Raw genomic sequence first — 24,586 nt, 5'->3', positions numbered from 1 at the left:
CAAGAATGTACAAGGAAATCAGCTACCGCAATTTATGAATGTATATCCTAGTGACAGTCACAATTTCGTAATGTCTAGTCTCAATATAAATAAATAAAAACAGCAAAAATTTTAAATAGAAGACATTTATTCTGAGTAGGCACAAGGCTAACCTACTGCAGGAATTGTTCTGATCAGCTGATCAAGAAGTAAAATTATGAAAAAAACACCACAATTCTAAGGTGTGCTTCCAAAGAGGAATGCCATTTTGTACAAACAAACAATATAATAAATAAACATACACCAGCAACTTACCAAAGGTGCTAGAACAAACAAAACAGTGCACATAACAGATCACACCTATGAAGACTTTATGTTATAAACTAAATCAAGTCACTTAACCCTCCCCAAAGGATTGGTCCTTGAGGTATCATCTCAGTGCTACCACCACTGAACTTGTAAGGCTTGTGTCAGTAGGCTTTGACATTTAAGTATTCTTGCAAGCATTGAGGCTGTAACACTTGCAGTGAACCGGTAGAGTTTCAGCAAGCTCCCACTACTGTCCATACATTGTTTCTTTGGTGCATAGGGTGAATCTGCTTACTGAGTTTATTAGTACACAGCTGTTCTGCATCGGGATCAGTAGTTGTTACACACATGCAGCAATATTAGATAGGCAATGAAAACAACTATGAACTTTTGCCAGAAGTTGCTCTGTCCATACTACCCCAAAATTACATTTTGCTAACCCTACAGCACTGTATTCGTGTAACCATTCCTTTTGTGCTTGTGCTCCTGTTCCTTGCCTCTTCCATTAGTTTGCACTCTACTCTGCTTCACCATCTCTCCATAATCGCCCTTTTTTGTATCCACCTACACTCTCACATACCTTCCCACCTTCTCAGAATGTATACCTATCACCTCAATTAAAACAAGAATACAGCCATCAAGGGTTAGGTCTTCGCAGCAGTTAAACACCAGCGGCTGGCCTGTCCTAGCTGACTCAGACTTCCGGCGCTAAAGCTATGGGGCTGTTTAATCGCAGTGTAGACATTCAGGCTCCAGCTGTGGGATCCTAATTACCTCATAGGGTCCTAAAGCCCAGGTTCCAGCCTGACACTAAACGTCTAGTCCGTAATTAAACAGCCCCTTAGCCTGAGCCCGAGTCGGCTGGCACAGGCCGGCCACGGGTTTTAAACTGAAGTGTAGACATACCCAAGATGCACACACAATGAACCTAAGCAACCCCAGGATCTTATTTATGTCATACTCATCCTTCACTTCTCCTCATTCTTCTCGCACATTATCTTATGTCCATATTTAGACTGTGCAACCTTTGAATCAGGGACCACTATCAGTTCTGTTCTGTAAAACACCTACCACAATTTCGTGTTGCTATTTAAATCAATAATAAACAACGACAATACGGAAATTAATCCCCCTGTCTAACAGACCGGGATAACAAGGTACTGCTCGTGGACAAATGCTTATTAAACAGCATATAAAAAATGTAATTAAAATCTTCCCAGAACAAAACAAAGCTGAAGCCAATTACTTACTCTGCTTGCAGTGAATGACCTGAGCATCAGCTTTCTTTCTAATGAAGCCCCCATCTTTCGCCCTTAGACCCACATTCTTTGTAGTCTTCACAACTCAAGAGATCAAAATTCAGAACGCTTTTCTCCTCCTACGTTAGCACATGAATTCTTGGGAAGGTACAGGAAGAACAGATCAGCGCTTTAATCTGTTTCTAGGGGAGCACAGACACTGTAATAATTATACTATGACCCCTTTTATCTGACTTGCACAGTGCAAATAGCATTATTTTTTGGAGGAGTGTGACTGACCATCAGTGATTAAACTGCTTTGGCTGCTAAGAAAGAAAGGATGAGAATAAAAGAGAAACCAAATTGACAGCTAGAATGAAGGGGTGGGAAAAATCCAATTAAACCAATAACTCAGCCCATAATCTTTCATCCTTGCTTGAACAAGGGGTCTTGTGACAGACATTCTTTGTCCAGGCAATATCTTGATAGTAAGGGAAGTTTCAAGTGATTCTTTGCATGCACAATCCATAGCTGAAATCAAAGTATTAGGTAAAGGGCCATTAGACAGCTGTATGGCCATTCTTTATAAAATAAAATGTAACAGAATTAGTATATTAGCATAAGTATTCTAATAATATTGGCCAAGAGCTATTATTGGATTTCTCAAGCACCCCTCTTCTAGGGTAGAAGGGTCTTGTCGGTGCCCCCATCAAAAAGACCTGTGAACACAGACTGTGGGTTCTACCTGAACATCTCATCCTGTCTAGATACCCGTGTCCATGCTGAGGGTGTGGGAAGTGTCCTAGTAAGACTGGGCATTGTTCCTCTCTTGGATCTTACACAGAGGCCCTATTTTGGTGCCCTATGGAGAGGAAGCCCTAGGAGAATCCCACTGGCTGGTAGTCTTATCTCCAGAAGAAAGTCCAGATCTTTACAGATAGGTTTCAAAATGGTGGGACGGTTTGGTACTCCCCAACTCGGGCATTTTCTGCCTTGTCTGGTAAGAGTTTTTGCTTAATAATTTAAGACAATTCGCTGCTATCAGAGATCTCTGAAGCAACAGAAAATCTGAATGCCGAAGGCAGGGGCTGTAATCAGCAAGAAAGGGGTGCCACTGACTGACTCAGCGGCTGACTGAGGAACAATGAAAGCAACCCACCAAAAATATTCTGTTTTCCTAACTCCTAGGGTACCAGAATTATACATTTATGTCATTTAGCATAATATACTGAAGGGCATTCCCAGAAAAAATTGTGTTTACATGCAATTGTGTTTCACACTGCAAGCTAAGAAAGAACATTTCCTCTGTTAATAAAATGGTGTAGCAAATTTTCTCTCTTTTTATTTTACAGCGATCACTAATAGTGATAGTTATAATTAAGATTATCAAATACTTTCCATTATAAACCTCTGATTTCATATACTGGTAGCTTTCTGAAACATTAACATTGGAAATTTCCGTGTAAAAGAATTAATGTCTCACAAAAGGAATTTTTTTTCCCAAAAAGTTTAAGCAACAGTCCTCTTGCCACTTCTGAGTATGCATAAAAATATACTTTGCCCGTTGCAAAAATAAATAAATAAATAAAAATTTAAAAAATAATTCTAACCATGTTGGTTTTATCTAGCTACAGCATGAATAAATAATATTTGAAAACTGAGACTCAATATAACCACAGGCTTTTCAGAAAGGACTAGTGCCTTCACTTGGTTTACAAATAAATAAAAAAATTTAAAAGATCATTAGCAACCGGGAGACAAATACTTTTAGGAACATGCTCAGTGGGAATCTAGTAAGATTCTAACACAGCTTAGTGAAGTTCAGCCTCTTTTGTGACATCACTGCATCCAACCCATGCCTGCTGGTACAGGTACTTGCTTCATAAAGGCTACAGATACTTCTCACTGACGAGCACACACTAAAATCCTAAAAATAATTCTAAATAAAAATTCTGTCTTGACCTCAATGGCATATGAAACAAATCCCATACCCCGTGATCATAAGGTGTATTTACATTTTTAAATGTATACTGCAATACTGTGCAAGTTCTAATCTTTCATTTCAAATTTTACCTTTGTTATTATGAAGATACCTTAGTCATAAGATTAATCTATGTGCTCCTGTATTTCTAGCCCGGCCAAATATGGTATTGTCTCCAGATGAACAGTAGCACCAAATGTAGCACCAAATGTGGAAATTTAAAAAAGACGTGCCAGAGGAAGGTATGCTGCACCAGACATATACATGTCATAAAGCACTCCCTCCCTGGAATAGTGTAATGCCGCCTACTCTTGTCTAAATTGAAACATCCTGAGCTAACTCATTCTTAGTACAGACAATTTTCCTCTTTTAAAAGAAACAAACTAGAAAAATTAGATGCAAAAAAAAAAATATATAAGAACCCACCATTAAGGCTGAAGTTTAAAAATCCCCAGTCAGGAAATACAAACATCAAGGTTCAAACTGCCACATTAACTGAGCCATGTTGCACATATATAGTACCTTCTATTCCAGATTTATGTTGTAAAATGTATTTCATAAAATATAGGATGTGAAATATGACTGAGTTAATGTGGGTGCTGGAACCTTAGCATTTATGTTTTCTGATTTCTTAGTTGTGCAAACTGCATATTGCATTAACTTAGTTTTTTTGCATGAACCTATATTACGGAATAATACTTCTGTTTTATGTATTGATATATTTTTGATGTACTGAGATTTTGAATACATTTGCTATTCTTCATGATGACAGCCAAATAAATAAAGACTATTACCACAAAATAGTCAATCTTGTCTACAGAAAGGTAATCTCTCTCCTTCCAAAACGAACACTTTTGATTCCCTTGTCATGAATTGATGAAATTTACATCTGCTATAAATGCTAAATAAATCTATGTCACTACTAAAAATAAGAGGTTACTTACCTTACAGTAACTTGAGTTCTTCTAGATGTTTTGACCGTATGGCTGATCCACACAAGATGCGCACAGGCCCTTGGGGTCTTAACTGGAGAATGCAAAGCAGTGTCTGCAGGACAGCACCTGCGCAGTGCAGCACCTCATGATTCCAAACAATGGCATATCAGGAGGTGTGGACCCGCCGCCACTCAGTTCCTTCTCCACCGCAAAACAGAGCCTCCACAGCCAACGGGAAGGAGGGCAGGAGATGGAGCACCCATAGGGACAAAACATCTTGAAGAACTCAAGTTACTGTAAGGTAAGTAACCTCTCCTTCTTCATCCAGTATATGTCCCTATGGGTGCTCCACTGTAGGAGATTCCCAAGCAGTAAACTCAACAAGGAGGCGAGTGCTGAAGAGGCAAGTCCAAGATGCTTCAGAGGACTCCATCACCAGAGGTGGTGTCATCCCTGGAAGCAGGCATGATGGCACAATGTTGGGCCAAAGTGTGAATGGAAGACCAAGTTGCAGTCCTACAGATATCTGCTACCAGAACATTTTTCAGTAGAGCTATAGATGTGGAGTGAGCTGTCACTGTGACGGGGCTGCATCCCAGCAATTCATAACCTAAAACCCACTTTGACAGTCTTTGAGCAGATCAGGGTTGTCCCTTCACCCTCTCTGCAAATGATACAAATAATCCAGGAGAGGACCTGAAGGTCTTAGTCCTGTCAAGATAGTAGGCAATATCCCTTCTGACACCTAGCATATGCAGGCTCGTTTCCTCTTTGGAGGCGTGAGACTTTCGGTAGAACACCAGTAGATGTATTTCTTGATTAATATGGTATTCTGAAGAGACCCTAGGGAGGAAATGAGAATGGGGGCACAATGTAACCTTGTCTTTATACAAGGTAGTAAATGGTGGGTCTGCCATGAGGGCACCGAGCTCTCCCATTCATTTAGCCAAAGTGATGGATATAATGAATGAAGGGAGAGGTGACCATTGGTTCAAAGAGGCATTTCCTCAGGGAATTAAGAATCAAATTAAGTTTCCACTGGGGTGGGGATGAGGTTTCCATACAGGGTTAAAAAAGGTTGTGTAAGCCTTTAAAGAATCTGGCCGTAGTACGGTGGGCAAAAACTGGGAAGCCCTCGATGGCCAGGTGGAAGGCTTTGACAGCAGTCAAATGTACTCTGACTGAGCTCATTGACAGACCTTGAGTCTTTAAATCCAAGAGGCAATCTAAGATTTTGGAAAGTGGAACTTCTGATGCTTGAGAAGAGTGAAGAGAACACCAGAAATGGAAGCATTTCCACTTTTGAAGGTAAGTTTTGCGGGTACTATGTTTCCTGCTAGCTAGGAGAACAGACTGGAACTTATCTGAATCGGTTAGCTACATGCTTGAGATCCATCTAGGAACCATGCTCTGAGGTTCAAGGAGGAGTGGTTGGGATGAATCAGGATCCCAGAGTTCGTGACAGGAGATCCTTCCTGAGAGGAAGGCGGAGAAGTATTGCCACACAGAGCTGAAGGTTTCAGAGTAGCAGCCGTGTTAATCTGTGTTCGCAAAAAGAAAAGGAGTACTTGTGGCACCTTAGAAACTAACCAATTTATTTGAGCATAAGCTTTCGTGAACTACAGCTCACTTCATCGGATGCATTCCAATGAATTCCAATGCATCCGTTGGAATGCATCCGATGAAGTGAGCTGTAGCTCACAAAAGCTTATGCTCAAATAAATTTGTTAGTCTCTAAGGTGCCACAAGTACTCCTTTTCTTTTTAGAGAGCTGAAGGAGATTTGAGCACCGTAGCCAGGATGGCTATGAAAATAACCTTAGCTCTTTCCTATTGCAGTCTGAGTGATATCTTGAGAAAAAGAGGTAGAGGTAGGTAAGCACACAGCAATGTACAGTGCCATGGTGTTATCAGGGCATCTCCCAGTGAGTTACAGTCATATTCTTTGGAGCAGAAAAGGCAACATTTTGTGTTGATTGGGGTGGCACTTCGAAGTCCTAGCCTCTGGAGGTGCTGCTGGAGCTCCAGCAGCCACTGGAGAGGCCTGGGATGTTGAGGCCGATGTACAGGGGGAGAAGTAGACCCTGTTGGGGCTTGTGAGTGTTCCATTAGAAGCAGATTCCATCTAGCCTCTCTGTCTTTTGTAGACCTGCTTTTAACCCCATGCAGACCTTACACTTTTACAGGATGTGGGTGTCTCCAAGGCAGCGAAGGCAGCTTGTATGTCCTTCACTAGGGGAAAGGCCTAGCAGGGCTTAAATCCTGAGGACTTTGGTATAACCCAGAGTGCTAAAGGACCAAAACTTGGAGTCCTAAAATCAAAAGGGGGTATAGCCCCACCTTCCAAACAATACTGGAACTAAAAGAAAAAGAGAAATAAAATAACTAAACTAACTAAGGGAAAAAACTCAGAATAAAATGTCTGTGTAAAAAAGGTGGGAAGCTGAGAACAGCAGCCACACAATTGCTCCATCTTGAGCTGCAGGTGGCTGAGAAGGAACTGAGTGGCAGCGGGTTCACGCCTCCTTATATGCCCTCTTTTGGAAGCATAAAGTGCTGTTCTGTGCTGGTGTGGGCCCGTGGACACTGCTTTGCAGTCTCCGGTCAAGAGCACATGGGCACGCATGCATCCTATGGTGGAGCACCCACAGGGACATATACTTGAAGAAGAACTATTATTTTTAAACAGGAAAAAAACCTCTGCATATTTATAAAATTTGTTTAAAGGGAGGGAGAAACAGGTGAGTCTAAAAACAACAGGGAGAAAACCCTTTTCACTTAAGAGCATAATATAGTTGCTTTGTATATTGCACTGCAGTTCATACTAAAACTACAAAGAAAGAAATTTTGGTCCTTTCTGTAAGTTACCAACTACTGAAAATCAGATCAAACACAGCTGGGCATTTCCATAATTTTTTTATACCCATACCCATCTGACTGATACAATACCTCACAGTACAGCAATATGGTCCAAGACCCACATAAAACCTTCAGAAGAGCTATTATGATCAGCCACATTTAAAAACCCACTTTTTTGTGTATTAAAACAGATGTACATGATAACTCTACCTAAAATATCAGTTCTCCTACATATTTCTGTCTTGATTTTTTAAAATTTTTTGTTAACAACTGAATGGAAAGATGAAAGAGAGTCAAGCAAACTGCCTTTTTTAAGTAGAGGGCATTTATTCTCTAGAACTATTATGTCCATATCCAGTAAAATTTTATCAGCCATTATTTAAAAAAAATAAGAGGTCTATGTTTATTTTCATTTTCATCTGGTGACAGCAGTAAGGGCTTCAACACAGGGTATTTCCTAGGCATTAATGACTGGCTGTGATTAATGGCTGAAGGCACAGCCTTTGGCCATCAACTCCTCCCAGCTGGTCATTAATATCCAGAAAATGATCTGTACACCTTGATCATTATTGCTTAAATAAAAATACTACCATAAAAAAAACTATATGCAAAACTTATTTTTTGTCCTCTTCATACACTGAGAAAGAAGGACTGTTCTTGATCGTGCACTTGAAAGAACAGCTCTGCATTACTGTGGGTCGCTTCAAGTTCTCTGATGCATGTAGACTGTGGTTTCACCTCCTCCACACCCCCGTAGGCCATTGTAGCGGGGTGGTCACCTGCTCCTGCCCTGAAGGGCTTGAAATCAGCACTGGGAGAGGGCTGTGGTTGGGAGCAAGCAGTTCCCAAGGTGATTGGGGGAAGCAGGCTCAGCTGTGGCCACACCCTAATCAGGGCTCAGCTGGCCCTTATAAGAGGGCAGTGGGCCAGGAGCAGACAGTCTCCTCTCGCTGTGGAGAGAGATAGGCCTGGCTGCTGGGGAGCATACCAGAGTACCTGAGGTGCATCAGGGCTGGGGGACGGCTAAGGGAGCGGGGGAGCTCTGGCCTGGAAACCTCCCAGGCTGCAGGCCTAGTGTAAGGCCAGATAGGTACTGGGGTTGCAGGGGGCAGCCCAAAGGTAGGCAGAGGCAGCAGGTCCAAACCCCCCTTGCCTGTGATGATTGGCTTATACACTGCAGTTCGCCCTAGTGTGCGGTGGCTCAGTGGTGACTGGCATTAGCCAAAGACTGAGGCAAGGTGGGGATAGTGGGTAGGGGTTCCCTGGAGAGGGGAGACCCAGAGACTGGGGGGGTACTGCCAGGGAACAGCACCCTGTAAAAGGGGCACCGGGGTCCGGGAGGGACACAGGGGTCAGCGGCAAGCGGTACACCGGCCTGCAGAGGGTGTTCCAGAGGCTGGAACGCTATTTCCCTGGAAGCCCAGCAGGAGGCACCACAGGGGTGAGTCCTGCACCGTGACAGCCATATACTTCCCTGGGAAATATGGTGAATACAGAGGAGAAAGAAAGGTAGGATTCCAGTCCAAACACTCAGTTCAAACTCATGCTCAATATATAGATACACAGCTAACAGTAAAGGGAACAAATTACGTTTGGTGTTTTCCAAACAGTTCTATTGGTTTTGCCCCAGCAAGCTCAAATATAGTAACACTTTCTAGCTAACACCCATAATTCTGACATCAGTGCCTTAGTCTGAGTCAGCACAATGAGACTTGCTGACAGCAAGGTAGGTTGCCTCAGGTTCTAGTCTTCCGCTTTTCTAAGAGATATCACACTCTTAATCACTGAGAGCCTCCCACATGTCCAACAAAAGAAAAAGCTATAAAATCACTGTGCTTTCATTATGGATTTCAATCACCAACTAGTGCCAACAGTACAGGAGGTAAATACACAAAAGAAAGAGGTATTACTTTCTTGAGTACCATATCAATGTTTAGTGATCTCTATGACAAATCTGGTAATTTCTAGAGTCCAAATTCTGCTCGCTTTTGAAATCACGGCAAGATCAAAAACATATTTTTTCATGCTACAACAGATTAAAAATACCCCACAGCAAGGAATTCTGAGGCAAACAGAATGCTTGGCTGAACCAACTGGATAAGGAAATTTGATTATATCAACACTACCACCAGCCTGGCATAACGTTATGCTGGAAGATAATAAAAAACCTACTGATAAAGTGCAGTTCCCAATAATATAGCCAAACACTTTGGGGTACTTTATCTTTTGATTTGCTTTAAAAAAATGAAAACAACCACAGACACACACACACATACCCTGTCCTTCAGGGTTAGGCCACACATCATCAGCAATAACAAAAACAGAAAAATGTACGTTTCCTATACCGACCCCACTCTGTACTGGGGGCAGGTGGAAGGACTATAGCTTCTTAAATAAGAGAACTTAGATACAGATCTGAAACACTACGATCTTGCAATAATGATACCGCCATGGCATGGGCTGCCACCCTAGTAGGGTTGTTTTTTTTTTATTTACAGCAAAATAACGCATGAACCCACCTTCTTTGTAGTTACAAAATTTTGCCCTTTGATTTATCCAAACTCTATTCTTTAATTAAAACTTAACACTTACATATTCCAAACAAACAGCTATTTAAGTCAGATTTAATAGATGACCTACAATAGAAAATCAATCAGTCCTTGTATAATTACAATCACTTTTGGTGTTTTATTACAATCATCATCTCATTCTAGGAATATATTATTCCTTGTACTAGTTATCCCGAATAAATCTTGTATACCAACTAATGAATTTAAGTATCTGTAAATAAAGATAATCCGACTGCCAAGACATAAGGGATCATAAGAAAGAGAACAGAGGAACACACACAAGACACATTACAATCAAAACATTACTCATTAAAAACTCACCGTTCCCGAATTGTTTTTAAATGTTAGGCTTTTTCAATCACCAAGTCCATTTACCTAAAGCCAAATTAACAGGACTTTCCCCCACTTTTACACTAACTGCAAGTCAGTTATTACGCTCTAACACTATGTATGTTCAGAGTATCTACTATTCTCTTGATGCAATGCGCATTTACTAATCCCTTGTGCACTCACGTGCATTCCTTCCTCCTCCACACTTCTTGACCAGAAATGTTTTTTCCTTTCATTTCGGGTCATTCCATGAATACCATTTTTGCTAAAGCATTCACTAAACACACTCTTGCACTCATAATAAAAGGCTTCCCCTTCTCATTTATGGCCAATGCTGAACTCAAGTTTTAACTGTACACAAAATTAACACAGAGAAGTATATAATTGTAGTTTTATGCTCAAGTGCTCCAATTATGCACTTTAAAACACTTTACAAGGATCCATCAGGGGCATTCAATACCTCAGATCCATAAAGTCTACACAGTGCCTTTTGGCAAGACAGCTGTGTAAAGGGGAAATATTACAGTTAAAAGCAAAGAAACAGATCATTTTATTTTGCAATTTTACTTACAGATATGCATATGTATAGGGCCCTACCAATTTCACCGCTGTGAAAAACATTTCCTGGACCGTGAAATAAGCCCTTTCCTGTAAATCTGATCTCCCTGAAATCAGCCAGGCTGGGGAGAGACAGGACTTGTGCCTGCATGGCTGTTATCAGAGAGAGATCAGACTCACCTCCACAGTGCAGAAGCTGAGCTTCTGGGCTTCTGCCCCCCATGCCTCTTGCCGGGGTGCCCGGGCTACAGCTAGGCTAGGGGCTACAGCCCCCTGTGGCTCCTGCCCAGGCTTGGGGCACCCAGGCTGGCAGCTGCTACTGCTACCTACAGCACCTGCCAGGGCTCCGGGGTGCTGCCCCACACCTAGCAGCTCCAGCCAGGGCCGGTGGCTTTCACCCCCTGCAGCTCCTACCCGAGCTCCACGAGATAACTGGCTCTGTGGATGAGGGGAAAGCAGTGGATGTGTTGTTCCTTGACTTTAGCAAAGCTTTTGACACGGTCTCCCACAGTATTCTTGCCAGCAAGTTAAAGAAGTATGGGATGGATGAACGGACTATAAGGTGGATAGAAAGTTGACTAGATTGTCGGGCTCAACGGGTAGTGATCAATGACTCCATGTCTAGTTGGCAGCCAGTATCAAGTGGAGTGCCCCAAGGGTCGGTCCTGGGGCCCGTTTTGTTCAATATCTTCATAAATCATGATCTGGAGGATGGTATGGATTGCACCCTCAGCAAGTTTGCAGATGACACTAAACTGGGAGGAGAGGCAGATACGCTGGAGGATAGGGATAGGATACAGAGGGACCTAGACAAATTAGAGGATAGGACCAAAAGAAATCTGATGAGGTTCAACAAGGACAAGTGCAGAGTCCTGCACTTAGGACGGAAGAACCCCATGCACCGCAACAGACTAGGGACCGAATGGCTCAGCAGCAGTTCTGCAGAAAAGGACCTAGGGGTTACAGTGGACGAGAAGCTGGATATGAGTCAACAGTATGTCTTTGTTGCCAAGAAGGCCAATGGCATTTTGGGATGTATATGTAGGGGCATTGCCAGCAGAGCGAGGGACGTGATCGTTCCCCTCTATTCTACATTGGTGAGGCCTCATCTGGAGTATTGTGTCCAGTTTTGGGCCCCACACTACAAGAAGGATGTGGAAAAAATGGAAAACGTCCAGCAGAGGGCAACAAAAATTATTAGGGGTCTGGAACACATGACTTATGAGGAGAGGCTGAGGGAACTGGGATTGTTTAGTCTCCAGAAGAGACTAGAGAAGAATGAGGGGGGATTTGATAGCTGCTTTCAACTACCTGAAAGGGAGATCCAAAGAGGATGGATCTAGCCTGTTCTCAGTGGGAGCTGATGACAGAACAAGGAGCAATGGTCTCAAGTTGCAGTAGGGGAGGTTTAGGTTGGATATTAGGAAAAACTTTTTCACTAGGAGGGTGGTGAAACACTGGAATGCGTTACCTAGGGAGGTGGTGGAATCTCCTTCCTTAGATATTTTTAAGGTCAGGCTTGACAGAGCCCTGGCTGGGATGATTTAGTTGGGGATTGGTCCTGCTTTGAGCAGGGGGTTGGACTATATGACCTTCTGAGGTCCCTTCCAACCCTGATATTCTATGATTCCATGAACTCCTGCCCCGCTTTTCGAAGTAAACAAGATGGTGATCAATTAGGTACATAGGTGACAAAAATGTATACTCTTGAAAACTTCAATATTTTGTGAGAAAAATAAGTCAATAAAAGCCACAAATAACGAATTATTCAAAGCCATTACTAGTTAGGTCATTCTGGCCTGCTGAACTAACTTTTCTCTATAGAAAACAACATAAAATAAGAAAAGACATGTGATACAGTGTAGGATTTCCATACTACATCGCAGTCTCTGTTTCAAAAAGCAGTCTGGGTATCTAGGTTATTTTATGGTGCCCATCACCATCATATTTCAGTACCTCCTGAGAATTAAAAAGGAACAATAACAATTGCTCCCCTTCCTTCTCAGCAAAGAGTAGTAACAAATAACGATGTATTTTGAGGGGAGTTGTATTTGGGTGTGAGCAGAATTACTGTAGGAAATCCAAGTCACATATATTAGTTTTTATTTCGTTCTGAACACTATCAGTAAGTGGTGAACTCTATGTACACACACCCTCTGTAGTATGGCTTAACAATTCTCTCACTGAACACCAATTCCGTTTTCATTGGCTAGGGCATTGTTTGGGACTGAGCTTGGTTTTTGCATTTAATTCAGATCTGTTCCTTTGTTTACCCAAATTACTTCCAGACCAGGGGCACAAGGTAAACTTGATTTTACAATCCTCTAAAAAAAATCAATATATTTAAAATATTAAAAACAGCAAGTCAGTATTTCTTATTGATTTATTCACACTTCAGAGCAGAAGGTTCATGTTAAGTCTTTAAGAGGTAAGCTCTGTTTTATATTTTAAAGCAGCAGTGTTCAGTACTTAATCGGCCCAATAATAATGTTACCTTATGCTATAGAATAGGGAGAGAAAAGCTCAGAAAAAACAGACGTCTGCTTTGGAGGAAGCCACTTGCCCATCTGCCCTTCTGGCCAGAGGTTTAATAGATTTCTATTTTTATAAAGGACATAAAGGGAGGGAGGGGGTGGCTCCCTCACTTTCCTATAGAAACCCAGCTGCCAAACTGGATTTGCCAAAGGGGAATTTTAGGGAATTTTAAAGAGATAACCTCTGTTGAGACTGCAATGTCAGCTTTGTAACCTCATGACTGGAACATGTGCAGTGAATGCTGGATTGAAAAAACTATGCTATGGGAGTTAGAAGAAAGAAAAAGGAGAAAACACGAACAGCACAAACTGGAATCATTACTATGTGATGTTAAGGAGACTGTAGCTCAAAAAACAGCCCAAGTTCACTCTGAAAAAATAGATCTGTAGAGAAAGTTCCCTTTGATTTGGATATTTATTGATAATCACTTCCACTCTCACAAAGCTGATATGGTGTTTTATGTGGATATTATAGTTTCATTTAAACACGATTAACTGCACTGTATGTTAAACTCAAAGGACCAAACTGATCCCTGGTGCAACTCTATTAAGGACTAAAAGATTCAGAAAATCCGAAAATACGGCAATTTTGAACACGTTTTTCTTTCAGGTAATCCATGATGCTTCGGGCTGTGTATTTCTTCAGCTTCCAACTCTATTCAACCCTTTCTGCAAGTTCACAATTATCAGGAATCTTACAATGTCTAATTTTATTGAAAAAGGATTAAATTAAATATTAATAGCATGTACTTTGTATATCATGCATTTTACCTCCCAGGGCCATGGCACCAAGTGGAGAAACTTTTATGGTTCAAGCTAAGATTTAACATTCCAACAACAATAAGAAAAAGCTTAACAGCCCCACCCAAATATTACAAAGGGAAAGGTTTCAGAGTAGCAGCCGTGCTAGTCTGTATTCGCAAAAAGAAAAGGAGGACTTGTGGCACCTTAGAGACTAACCAATTTATTTGAGCATAAGCTTTCGTGAGCTACAGCTCACTTCATCGGTGCGAGCTGTAGCTCACGAAAGCTTATGCTCAAATAAATTGGTTAGTCTCTAAGGTGCCACAAGTCCTCCTTTTCTTTTTGCAAAGGGAAAGTCTCTCTTGGAAAAAAGAAATGAAAACAGAGATTTTTAAATTTAGCAGGGGCATGAAGAAGTTGTATAGTGTCCACAGAAATTCGCTCTGTTATTTTATAGGAAGGAAAATCATTCCAGTATAAGATCCATTTGCAAAACACTTTAACCAACACCCAGCTGTTCCCTTCCTTAACCTCAACATAACCTTGTCTAGTGATAGGCATGCAAAAATGTATCCTTTTTGCTTCATTCAAAATAGAAAATAAATCAATGGCAGAAACCATCATCATCACATAGCAGCTAGAGAGGAAGCAATAATAAATATATTTTTGCACTAAAAGTGGGAATACTTTATGATAAAATATCACAAAAGAAATATTTCAAAGTAGCTGGAACACAAAAAGGTAAAATAAATTAATAGTTGTGTGGCTAAAGGTGACCTACAACTCTCTATAATCCAATTCCATCAACAGTCCCAATAAGTGCTGAATGCCCTCAAATTGCCAGTTTAAGAGGAGAAGCCACCTTTAAATTTCTGAATAAGTGCTCCTCTTAATGTGGCAATTTGGGAGCATTTAACAAATATACTTAGTGTTGAGGGAATTTTTGAGGAAGACATCATGAGAGCCACTAGAATGATTTAAGGATTACAAAACATGCCTTACAGTGATAGACTCAAAGAGTTCAATCTATTTAGTTTAACAAAGAGAAGGCGGTGACTTGATTACAGTCTAAGTACCTACATAGGGAACAACTATTTAATAAGGGGCTCTTCATTCTAGCAGAGAAAGGTATAACACAATCCAGTGGCTGGAAGCTGAAGCTAGACAAATTCAGACTGGAAATCATGTGCAAATTTGTAACAGTGAGAGTAATTAACCACTGGAACAATTCACCAAGGATTGTGGTGGACTTTCCATCATGGACTATTTTTTTCTAAAAGATCTGCTCTAGGAATCATTTTGGGGGAGTTCTATGGCCTGTGCTTCATAGGAGCTCAGACCAGATGATCACAATGGTCCCCTCTGGCTTTAGAATCTATGAATCAGCAGGTCACCCTTAAAAGTTAGTTATTTTTGATGCATTCAACATGCAAATTTTATTGCAATAATCCCACAACCAAGAAAAAGCTGATGGCTTTCTCAGTGTCCTTTCTTTAAAGCAAGGGGAGAAAGTATTCAGATTATTATTTTATTTGCTTCATACCTGAGCTGGGCTAGGTTGGGCACAATCCTGTATGATATCTGCATTGGCAAAATTAAAAAGGTGACAGGTATGTTAGAAACCTGTATGTCACTGGGCCAAATCCTGCGAATTGCACGCCTGTCAACAGTCTCACTGAGGTCGGGGAACGGTCACCTGAAGTAATGCAACCGGGGTTGACTTAGCACATCTACAGGCCACTCCAAAAGTAAAGGAGCACTGTAAATAAAATAATTAACACCCAGTATAACCACTCTTTGTTATCAAAAGAGAAAAACAACATGAGCAACCATGTAAAATGTTGTTCCACTCTGTTGCTTTTAACTGATCTGAAAATAATTTTGTTTCATCTTAAAGTTAAAAAGAAAACACCGTTACATTACCATTATGGAGAGGCTCCTTGGCTGTCAAGGATTTTCAAGATTTTCACGATATTAAAAAAAAATTTTCTATGATACACTGTAAATCTTTAACTCTCTCATTTGGGAGGTAGATATTTATGCCTTAAAAAATATTACATCTGTTTGATTGTGCTTCCCTAAAGATCCTCTTCAGGATCTGTTCCTTCTAGCTAGTGAAAATTCTATTAAGTGCAATAAAACAAAGGCATAACGAGAAATGGGGGGTGAGGAAGCAAATGTATTAGGTAAACTAGAAAGACAAAGATACACATGTAATGCACACTTCAGAACCCTATGAAGCATGTTATGACTAGACGCATGAAATATGTGATTCAGAAGTATTCACTAGTCTCTAGTTTTTATATCTTATTTAAACTAAGTTATAGAATATAAATAAAGCAACAACTAAAAGCAAACTACAAATAACATAACTTAAAACCCCATGAAGATGTATATATTAGTCTCTAAATGACCACACTAGCTTGTGGGAACCTTTGTCCTCCTTTCACCCTACCTAACCCTTTGGTTTTTTTATATCTACTTCTTATGCCATGTGTTATTTAGGCTCCAGTCCACCGAACACTATCATGCATTCTTAACTTTACGCATGTGAGTAGTCCCACTGATCCCAATGGGACTAATTAATTGAGTATAGCTAAGCAAATGTGTAAACATTTGCAGGACTACGCCCTTAGATAGTAATGTCTTTGAGGCAAGGACCATGCATTTCTCTATGTTCCATGAAGTATCACACACTTTAGATGATGAACAACACATAAATAATCATCCAAGTTTCAAAATTAAGAGCGTGCTCACCATTTGTACTGATGGACTATCAGATATCAATACCATAGAGCTCAAATAGGATGGCAGTAAGTAGAGCCCAAGCTGCGAGACAAAGTCAAACTAAAGGATCTCTTCTCTGGCTGTGAGGACTTTAAATCAGGACTGGCACTGCACAAGCTACACAACCAGAGCTATTAAAAGGCATCTAGATAAGAATAAATGAACAACAGAACCAGGACACCGCATTTTCCTGATAGCCATTCTGAGGCGACAAATACAAATGAGACCCCCATTTTCTTTCTTTGAGAAGATTCATGTCAGAAGACACGAAGATACAGACTGTGCCACTTAATTTACTATAAAAAATATGCAAGCAGAACTCTGATTCCGAGAAAAATAAGTAAAAGTAGGACGATAAAATTATTACAAAGTATTGAAGTTTTAACTGAACTAACAAGCCCTTCTTACTTTTGCCTTATTTTCTTGTGCAAGTACACTCAAACTAAAAGAAGAAAAAATTGGAGAAGAAAGAGTTTAACTGTACAGAAGTTCTGTTGAACCCACCATTTAAAAATCAGGCAAGTCAGTAACTCTTCAACAGCTTTTCCTCGCTATACTAGCACATATAAAGCAGAAGGCTACCAAAACTATTTCTATGTTGAAGCAATAACTTTATCCTTCCCATGTGGAAACCGTAGCAAATTCTATTATAATACAAATGTACAGTAAAACCTTGTTAATTTTCACTGAAGACTGGGAGTCCTGTTGTGAGTTACTGAAGAGTGCATTTTAGCAACAGAGCAAACAAGATTTAAAGAAAAAATATCAAGGCTATTTCATCATAAAATATACTTTGTTAAGTTCTTTTCAAAATATTAGTTTAGTTTACAGTAACACTTCAAAAGTAGAGTACTACAAACACAGTAAAATTTTATAAAAGTAATGGATCATTAGTAGTAATGGATCATGTCACTAAAGTCAAATTGCTAATAAATCTTTGCTGAAAGGTGGGATCGAGACCTTACTTTTTTTATTTGGTTGTTTTTGAGAAATATTTTGTTTGCAGATTAACTGCATGCATATTAGGAAGTTTCTTCTTATCCAAAAATAGCTCTACTCCTCTATTTTATGTCAAATATAAACATGTACTATGCTTTTAATTGTACAAATGCAGGATATGACATGTAACCAAAAATGTAAGATATGAAACAAACATGGCCTTGCCATCAAGCTAACTTCATGTAAAACTGCTACATAAAAAAACTGTATTAACCAGAATTTGTATGTAAACAACATTTCTCATCACATTCACAGTTATAATAGTGACTGAACATAGAAGTAACAAAATGCTATGCATCACAAAAATACTCTCCCTTGTTCTTAGTTTTTATTAACAATACATTGTTATTTTTGTAAGCATCAAAACACTCGGGCAGTTGACTTCAACATTTCATCTTCAGGAAGAAAACACCTATAAATTAAAAAAAGGGAGGGTGCGGGGGGGAGGGGTGAACAAGAAAGAGCCACAGAGAAGAAAGTGAGTCTTCAGACTCTTGACAAGGCTTATATCCCAGAAAACCCCTCGCATGTGAGCCAAGGCGTAGCAATATACTGTTTAGGCACATCTAGGAAAAATGCTTGTAAATTCCACTGGTCCAATGAACAGACACAGTTTTCATAATTTTATCATTCTACTCCATGGCTGACTGATTGTCAGGCCAATGCCAAAGCACAGGTCCCCATCTGAATGACATATGGATTAAACCAACCAGAGAGATGTTAGAACATTAAATAGCACAGACAGACAGGACAAGAATACAAAAAGCCAAATTAGCACTCACACAACCATATACTCTGGTGCGGACCTCAATTTTTTCTCACTACATTTTCAAGTTCTCTGTAACATTATGAATACTGCCTCTTATAGATAAACAACCTCTCACTTCATAAAACTGAAAGACACTCTGAAAAATGAAACCATGAAGGGAAAAAAGGAAAAAAATAACTATAAGGATAAGAAAATATGTTTCTTATACTGAAAACTGTACATTTAGAAGCTGGGGACTTCTATATAATTTCCTCTGTTACACTGAAAAAGCAAGGTGGAAAATACATTTTGCCTGAATGGAAAGCCATTCCTAAGACAGAAGTGTTTAACATGTTATATAAACATGTTATGCAGTGAAATGTAAAACACAGGGGGATTTTCATTGCATTTGTTAGCCAAAATGTAGTAGTCTTATAATCACCACCAAAGCTGCAGTAAAACACCTCGGTAATATTAACAAAAAAGTGGCATTAAGCCATGCCTGTCGAAGGGAAAAGAAAAATCTATTGAACAACTCTGAGATTTAAAAAAGACAGATTTATTTTAACCAGCAATTCCCTAGTGGAAAATGTGCTGCTGTTTTAACTCCAGACTGTTTTGGCTTCTTGTCTTAAGAGAGAAACCCCACCACTACCACACATACAAAATAGGCTTACCAAGACTGCATACGGGGATCCTTTGGCTGGCTGGCAGGAAGAAAAGGGGTTGCTACACATATAAGGGCTCCCTCTGCAGTTGATGGCAGAGGGTGAAGGAAGGGTAGGTTTACCTGGATGGGGCAAGGAGAAACAGGAAGTGGCTGAACCAGGTGGAAGAGGGCTGTCTTTTCAGATTACCCTGGGTTAATCTCAAATCTCTCCCTGGGATTTGGCTGGCACATGTGTATGATGATCATTTTAAATGATGACTGAAGCCTTAATTATCCTTTTCTGGATACTGAGGCATGAAGTGGACTGTGATCCACAACACAGCCCAAGATTTTGTTTAAAATCTCCCCTAGAAATCCTCATTTGTTTAAAAAAATAATAATAATCAAGCCATGTACACTGCCTAACAACGTATAAAATATGAGCTGTCCCCTCAACTTGTGAAGCAATGAAATAATGAATGAACCAAACTAAGCCACCAGCTTGAAAGAACGGTTTGGCTATTGGGGAGCATACGGTGCTCAATTAGCACTTTTAAGGCTTCAATCAAAACACAAAAATACACCCTCCGTTCACCATAATTTAGTGGAATGAATACTGAACTCACACAAAAGACGGCTTGTACCAAAGTAAAGACCAGAAAAAACTAACAGCATTGTACACAACTGCTTAACATACTTTTTTCATATGCTAGCAGATTTTCACTTGAGAACACTCCAACAGGTAACCTGCCACGTGCTTTCTTACTGTAGTGTATCCTGCATAAACAAACGTAATAAAAGAAAACATGTTTAGAGCATCAAGATTATGCATTTAACAGCTTTGACTGTATTCCTACTAGATTTTTTTTTGTCACCACATATTTGAGTTGCAACCTGCTAAAGGACTTTAACAATAGCGTATGCACCCAAGGAACGTTTCTTTAATTGACTTTAAGAGATTTATTCTTCTCAATCTCTCCTTCTGTGCTCCATTTTTCCCCACTATAGATGTCTCGCTAGACATGGTTTCTTTAGTGCCATTCTATAATATCAGGTTTCTTTTTTCCTTCTCCTGTATTTTCCTTCCCCCTTTGCTTTACCCTTTCACTATTGTGTTTTCTTTATCATCATACAAATAATAACTGCTAGAATGAAAAGTGGCTTTGAGAGTAATGAAAGAAACTATAAAGTAGAGGAGAGGCTACCATAGCATTTAGCAGACAACTGGTCAAACTGGAGGTCCTCTGATTCCCTAACATGAAGGACCTTTGAGAATTGCTTTACTGATATCATCTAAAAATATATAGTAATTATTAACTTTAAGGTTGAAAGTGAAAATGAATAAAATATCCCATTTTTAGTTTATTTTTTCCATAGCTAAAGCTTTATTTATCTTTGATCTATTGTGCATCATATTGGTTTAAAATAGAATTATATATATATATATAAACTTGTCCTACATTGTTCATATTTTATTTCTTTTTAACATTTCCATAAACTCCAAGGCACAGATCCTCATCTGGCATAAACTGTCACAGGAGTTATGTCCGAAGCTTTCTCAACAAATATTTTATTGGTTTCTGTCTAGTAACTTTGCATTCTAGCACTATTTTGAACTGACCACCTCTATCTTCCTCCCACCTTTCTCTCTCTGGTTAATTACTGGGGACACATTTTCTGGGTTAGCAACACTGAAATATTAAAGAAAGTAACTCTGGCTTTAAAAAAAAAAAGAAAACAGAAAAAACAACCTATTTTTTGTTGCACAAAAGCACTTACCAAAAAAAAAAAAAAACACCAAAACCCAAGAGACACACACACTACCCACAATCTAGGAGGATGGGATTAATTTTTAAAATGAACAATGTGGTGAGTTTAAGAAAAGGGTTTTAATTAAAAAAAAAAAACTCCCCAAAACTGAAAATTAGGCAGCTAACTTCTGACTAATAACAGCATAAAATTATTTCAGTTTAATTAATACAAATGAAATTAATCTAAATGCAAGATGATGTCAGATGATTGGAAAAAATGGGTGGGGTGAGAAGCAGAATTGGCAGTGATGGTCTCAAAATACTAAGAGATTCATTCTCATGACCTGTGGGCTAATCCATCCCTGTGCTCTGTCTTCGAGGATTATACTCTCATATTAAAAGATCCATCAAAGATTGCCTACCTCAGTCAAGGAAAAAGAAAGCAGCCAAACTAATGGGCAGAAACCCCCAGAGCCAGAGGAAGAGTAAGGCCTGATCTACCCTACAGAGTTAGGTCAAGAGAAGGCAGCTTACATGGGCCTAATTTTGTCACTGTCCACACTACAGCCATGCTCCCACCGATGTTAAGTGCCCTACTACACCAACATAATAACTCCACCTCCACAAAAGGTGTAGGGCTTATGGCGACACAGTGTCTGTGTAGGGTGAGACAGTGTCTTATGTCCGCTGTCATTCTTGCTGGAGCAGTGATATTGACAAGAAAACCCCACAGCTTAGGCTGTCACCCCAGCTAGAGCCCAGATGCCCCCTGGGCTCCCTACTCCCAGCTGGGCTGCTATCCGGTCTCCCCACTCCCTGCCAGGCTGACATCCAAGCCCCCAGCTTCCCGCTTCCAGCTCTGAGTGAGGCTGCCACCCAGACTCCCAGCTCCTTCCTCTGACCTGGGATGCTGCCCAGGCTCCCCACTCCCTGCAGGGAGCCCTGCTGCCCAAGGAGTCCCAGCTCCCCGCTCCCAGTCAGGCTACTTTAGCCCATGCTCCTTGCTCCAAGAGGTCCCAGCTCCCAGCTGCAATCTAGGCTGCCGCTCACCCTCCCAGCTCCCCATTCCACTGGGCTGCCTCCTGGGCTCCCTGAAGGGAGCCCTGCTGACCCCCTGGATCCCAGCACCCCACTGGGCTGCTGCCCATGCTCCCCACTCTGGGAAGCTGCCAGGCTCTGAGCTGGGAGCCGAAAGCCAAGTGGGCCAGCTCTGGGGAGTGGAGACTGGGGTTAGGGCCAGATCTGTGCACAGAGCTGAGAGCTCGGGCTCTCAGCCCCCCCATAGTGCCCCTCAAGTCAGTGGAAGCGCTCCTGGTGAGGATGCACACCACCAACAGAAGAAGAGTAGTGCCAACATGAACCACCGCAGTCATTACTGCAGTGGTTGTAAGTCAACCTAACAGAGGTCAACTTAAGTTAGTAGTGTAGACATCCCATAAGTCTCCTCTGAAACAGCTGCCATTATCCCCAGTATCTTCCATGTTACAGAAAGATGGCAAACTGAGGCAGAGCTCACAAATCAAAACTCAAGAAACTTTTCAAAAAGGTGTAGTAAATCTGCAGGAAAATTCTCATAATGACTGTGATCATGACTATGAATTTGGCAGGGACCAGAAAAAAGAATAAAACAGACTTTTATGGCTGAAAATGTCAGCATTCAGAAAATTAGAATAGGATAGCTCTTAGAAGATAAAAAATCATATTAGATAGATGTAGATTTCAATGCTTGTTTTTGAGGTAAGAGGAATTCTGAAGGTTTGGATTGGGTCTTTTATGCAATAGCAGAACAGGGCAGAGAATAGAAATTCCATTTCACAGAGGATTTTGAAATTTGTTTTAGTTTTGATTTGGAATGGAATTTTAAAATTTCAAAATTCTCAACAAAAGGAAATTCTGCAAAAAAAATTCATTTCTACTTGACTGAAATGTTTCTTTTGGAAAAATTACATTTTTAATACAGAATACAAAATAAAAATAATTACTATGGGACAAAAGTCCTTTTCCTTTGAAAGGAAAAATATATATGGTTTGTTCTGAAAATGTCAAAACAGGACATTTCAGCATCATCAGAACCTTTAACCATACATCACACACATTACTGAACAAGTGAGCTGTACAAGTGCTCTGAAGTAATAGGGACTTAAAACTGATGGATCTTTGGAACACATAGACAAGTATTTTGAGGTAAGTTAGTAAATATTATTTAGCTGTTTGTTTCATTGGGTCTTTGTAGGTAGATACAACTGGATTAGGTACAAATTGAACAGAGTCTTTTAATAAGGAAGACTGCGTTATCCCCCACCTTCAGAATTCTAAAACGTGCTATGGCACTTCTCCAAGACACTGGTTTCTTTCCTTAAGAACATAAACAGTTAAAGAGGGAGGAGGTGGGTTAAATTACTTTTCACATAAAATGGATGAAAACTGCGATGTGGCTACACTACTTGATAAAACAGTCTTTTTGTTTGAAATTATTCAGGAAACTAAAGTGGAAGTTTGAAAGATATTGGTGAAAACACTTTCAAGTCAGCCCAACACTTAACATGTGAGCTACGATGCTTCAGGGTTTTTCCAAGAAGAAAGAAAAGGAGTACTTGTGGCACAAGTACTCCTTTTCTTTTTGCGAATACAGACTAACACGGCTGTTACTCTGAAACCTTTCCAAGAAGAGATTCTAACTGAGTCTTGAACTCTGAATGAAACAAAAGCTTAAAAGCAACTGCTCATCCCCCAAGGCAGCAAGTCCCTTCAAGAAAATAATCTGAATTCCCCTTGACCAAAGAGGTATTACAGTAAATAAATATGGCTAATCTAACATATATATGGGGGAGGGATAGCTCAGTGGTTTGATCATTGGCCTGCTAAACACAGGGTTGTGAGTGCAATCCTTGAGGGGGCCATTTAGGGATCTGGGGCAAAAATTGGGGATTGGTCCTGCTTTGAGCAAGGAGTTGGACTAGATGACCTCCTGAGGTCCCTTTCAACCCTGATAGTCTATGATCTATGAACACTCACCAATGGATGCTTTAAAAGATTTGATGAAACTGGGCGATTTTTTTTTAAGTTTTGAGAGCAATGCCCACTCATTCACATCCCCTCCTGCCCTCCGCCCCAATTTGTGCAATGGACTGAAATGCTGAGAGTTCTGTAATGCTGTTGTGAACAGTAATCAGAATGAAACATCTCCTTTGCCCATGATCTGATGGAACAAAGGAATACCAAGTCAGAATTGCCCTTCATCTCCCCTACTTTTTCCACTGGTAACTGAACTGTACATAATGGAATGACAGAGATACAGTGCTTGAACATAGGAAACTTAATGAACAAATTATCACTTGGAAAGCAATGCCCTGCTTATTGTGAAAATATATTTTCATATGTATACAGAAAGGTAATGCTACTGTTCCTTGATTAGTGATACAACTGAAAAAAAAATACTTATATTTCTGGTTTCAAAATTAATGAGTTGAACACGAAAGCCCTCTAGGAAGATAATTGAATCTCAGGCATTAATCCAGAAGGAGGAAGGTTTCAGGTATAAGGATGTAAGAATTACACTGAAAATACAGGACATGTAGAGAGTTAATGATAGTTTGATAGACCTGACTGAAGATCA

The 24,586-nt window shown here is 40.2% G+C and overlaps 1 protein-coding gene across 13 annotated transcripts in view; it reads right to left on the bottom strand.

Moving 5' to 3' along the window:
* The window catches only part of ARID1B (AT-rich interaction domain 1B), a 404,857-nt gene that overhangs the window by 317,585 nt on the left and 62,686 nt on the right, over positions 1–24,586 (bottom strand). The window contains exon 1 of one of the 13 annotated variants that reach the window (XM_073337750.1): positions 19,917–19,993. The exons of the other annotated variants lie outside the window; for them this stretch is intronic. Within the exon in view, the coding sequence (XP_073193851.1) occupies positions 19,917–19,925 (9 nt within the window). The 5' untranslated portion in view covers positions 19,926–19,993. Of the gene's footprint in view, positions 1–19,916; positions 19,994–24,586 lie in introns of those variants that run through there. 13 annotated transcript variants of the gene reach the window in all.

This window comes from Lepidochelys kempii, chromosome 3 (genome assembly GCF_965140265.1).
Source record: "Lepidochelys kempii isolate rLepKem1 chromosome 3, rLepKem1.hap2, whole genome shotgun sequence".
Taxonomy (NCBI): Eukaryota; Metazoa; Chordata; order Testudines; family Cheloniidae; genus Lepidochelys; species Lepidochelys kempii.
The sequence above is the reverse complement of the archived record's forward strand: the minus strand, read 5'-3'. Positions and strand labels throughout refer to the sequence as shown.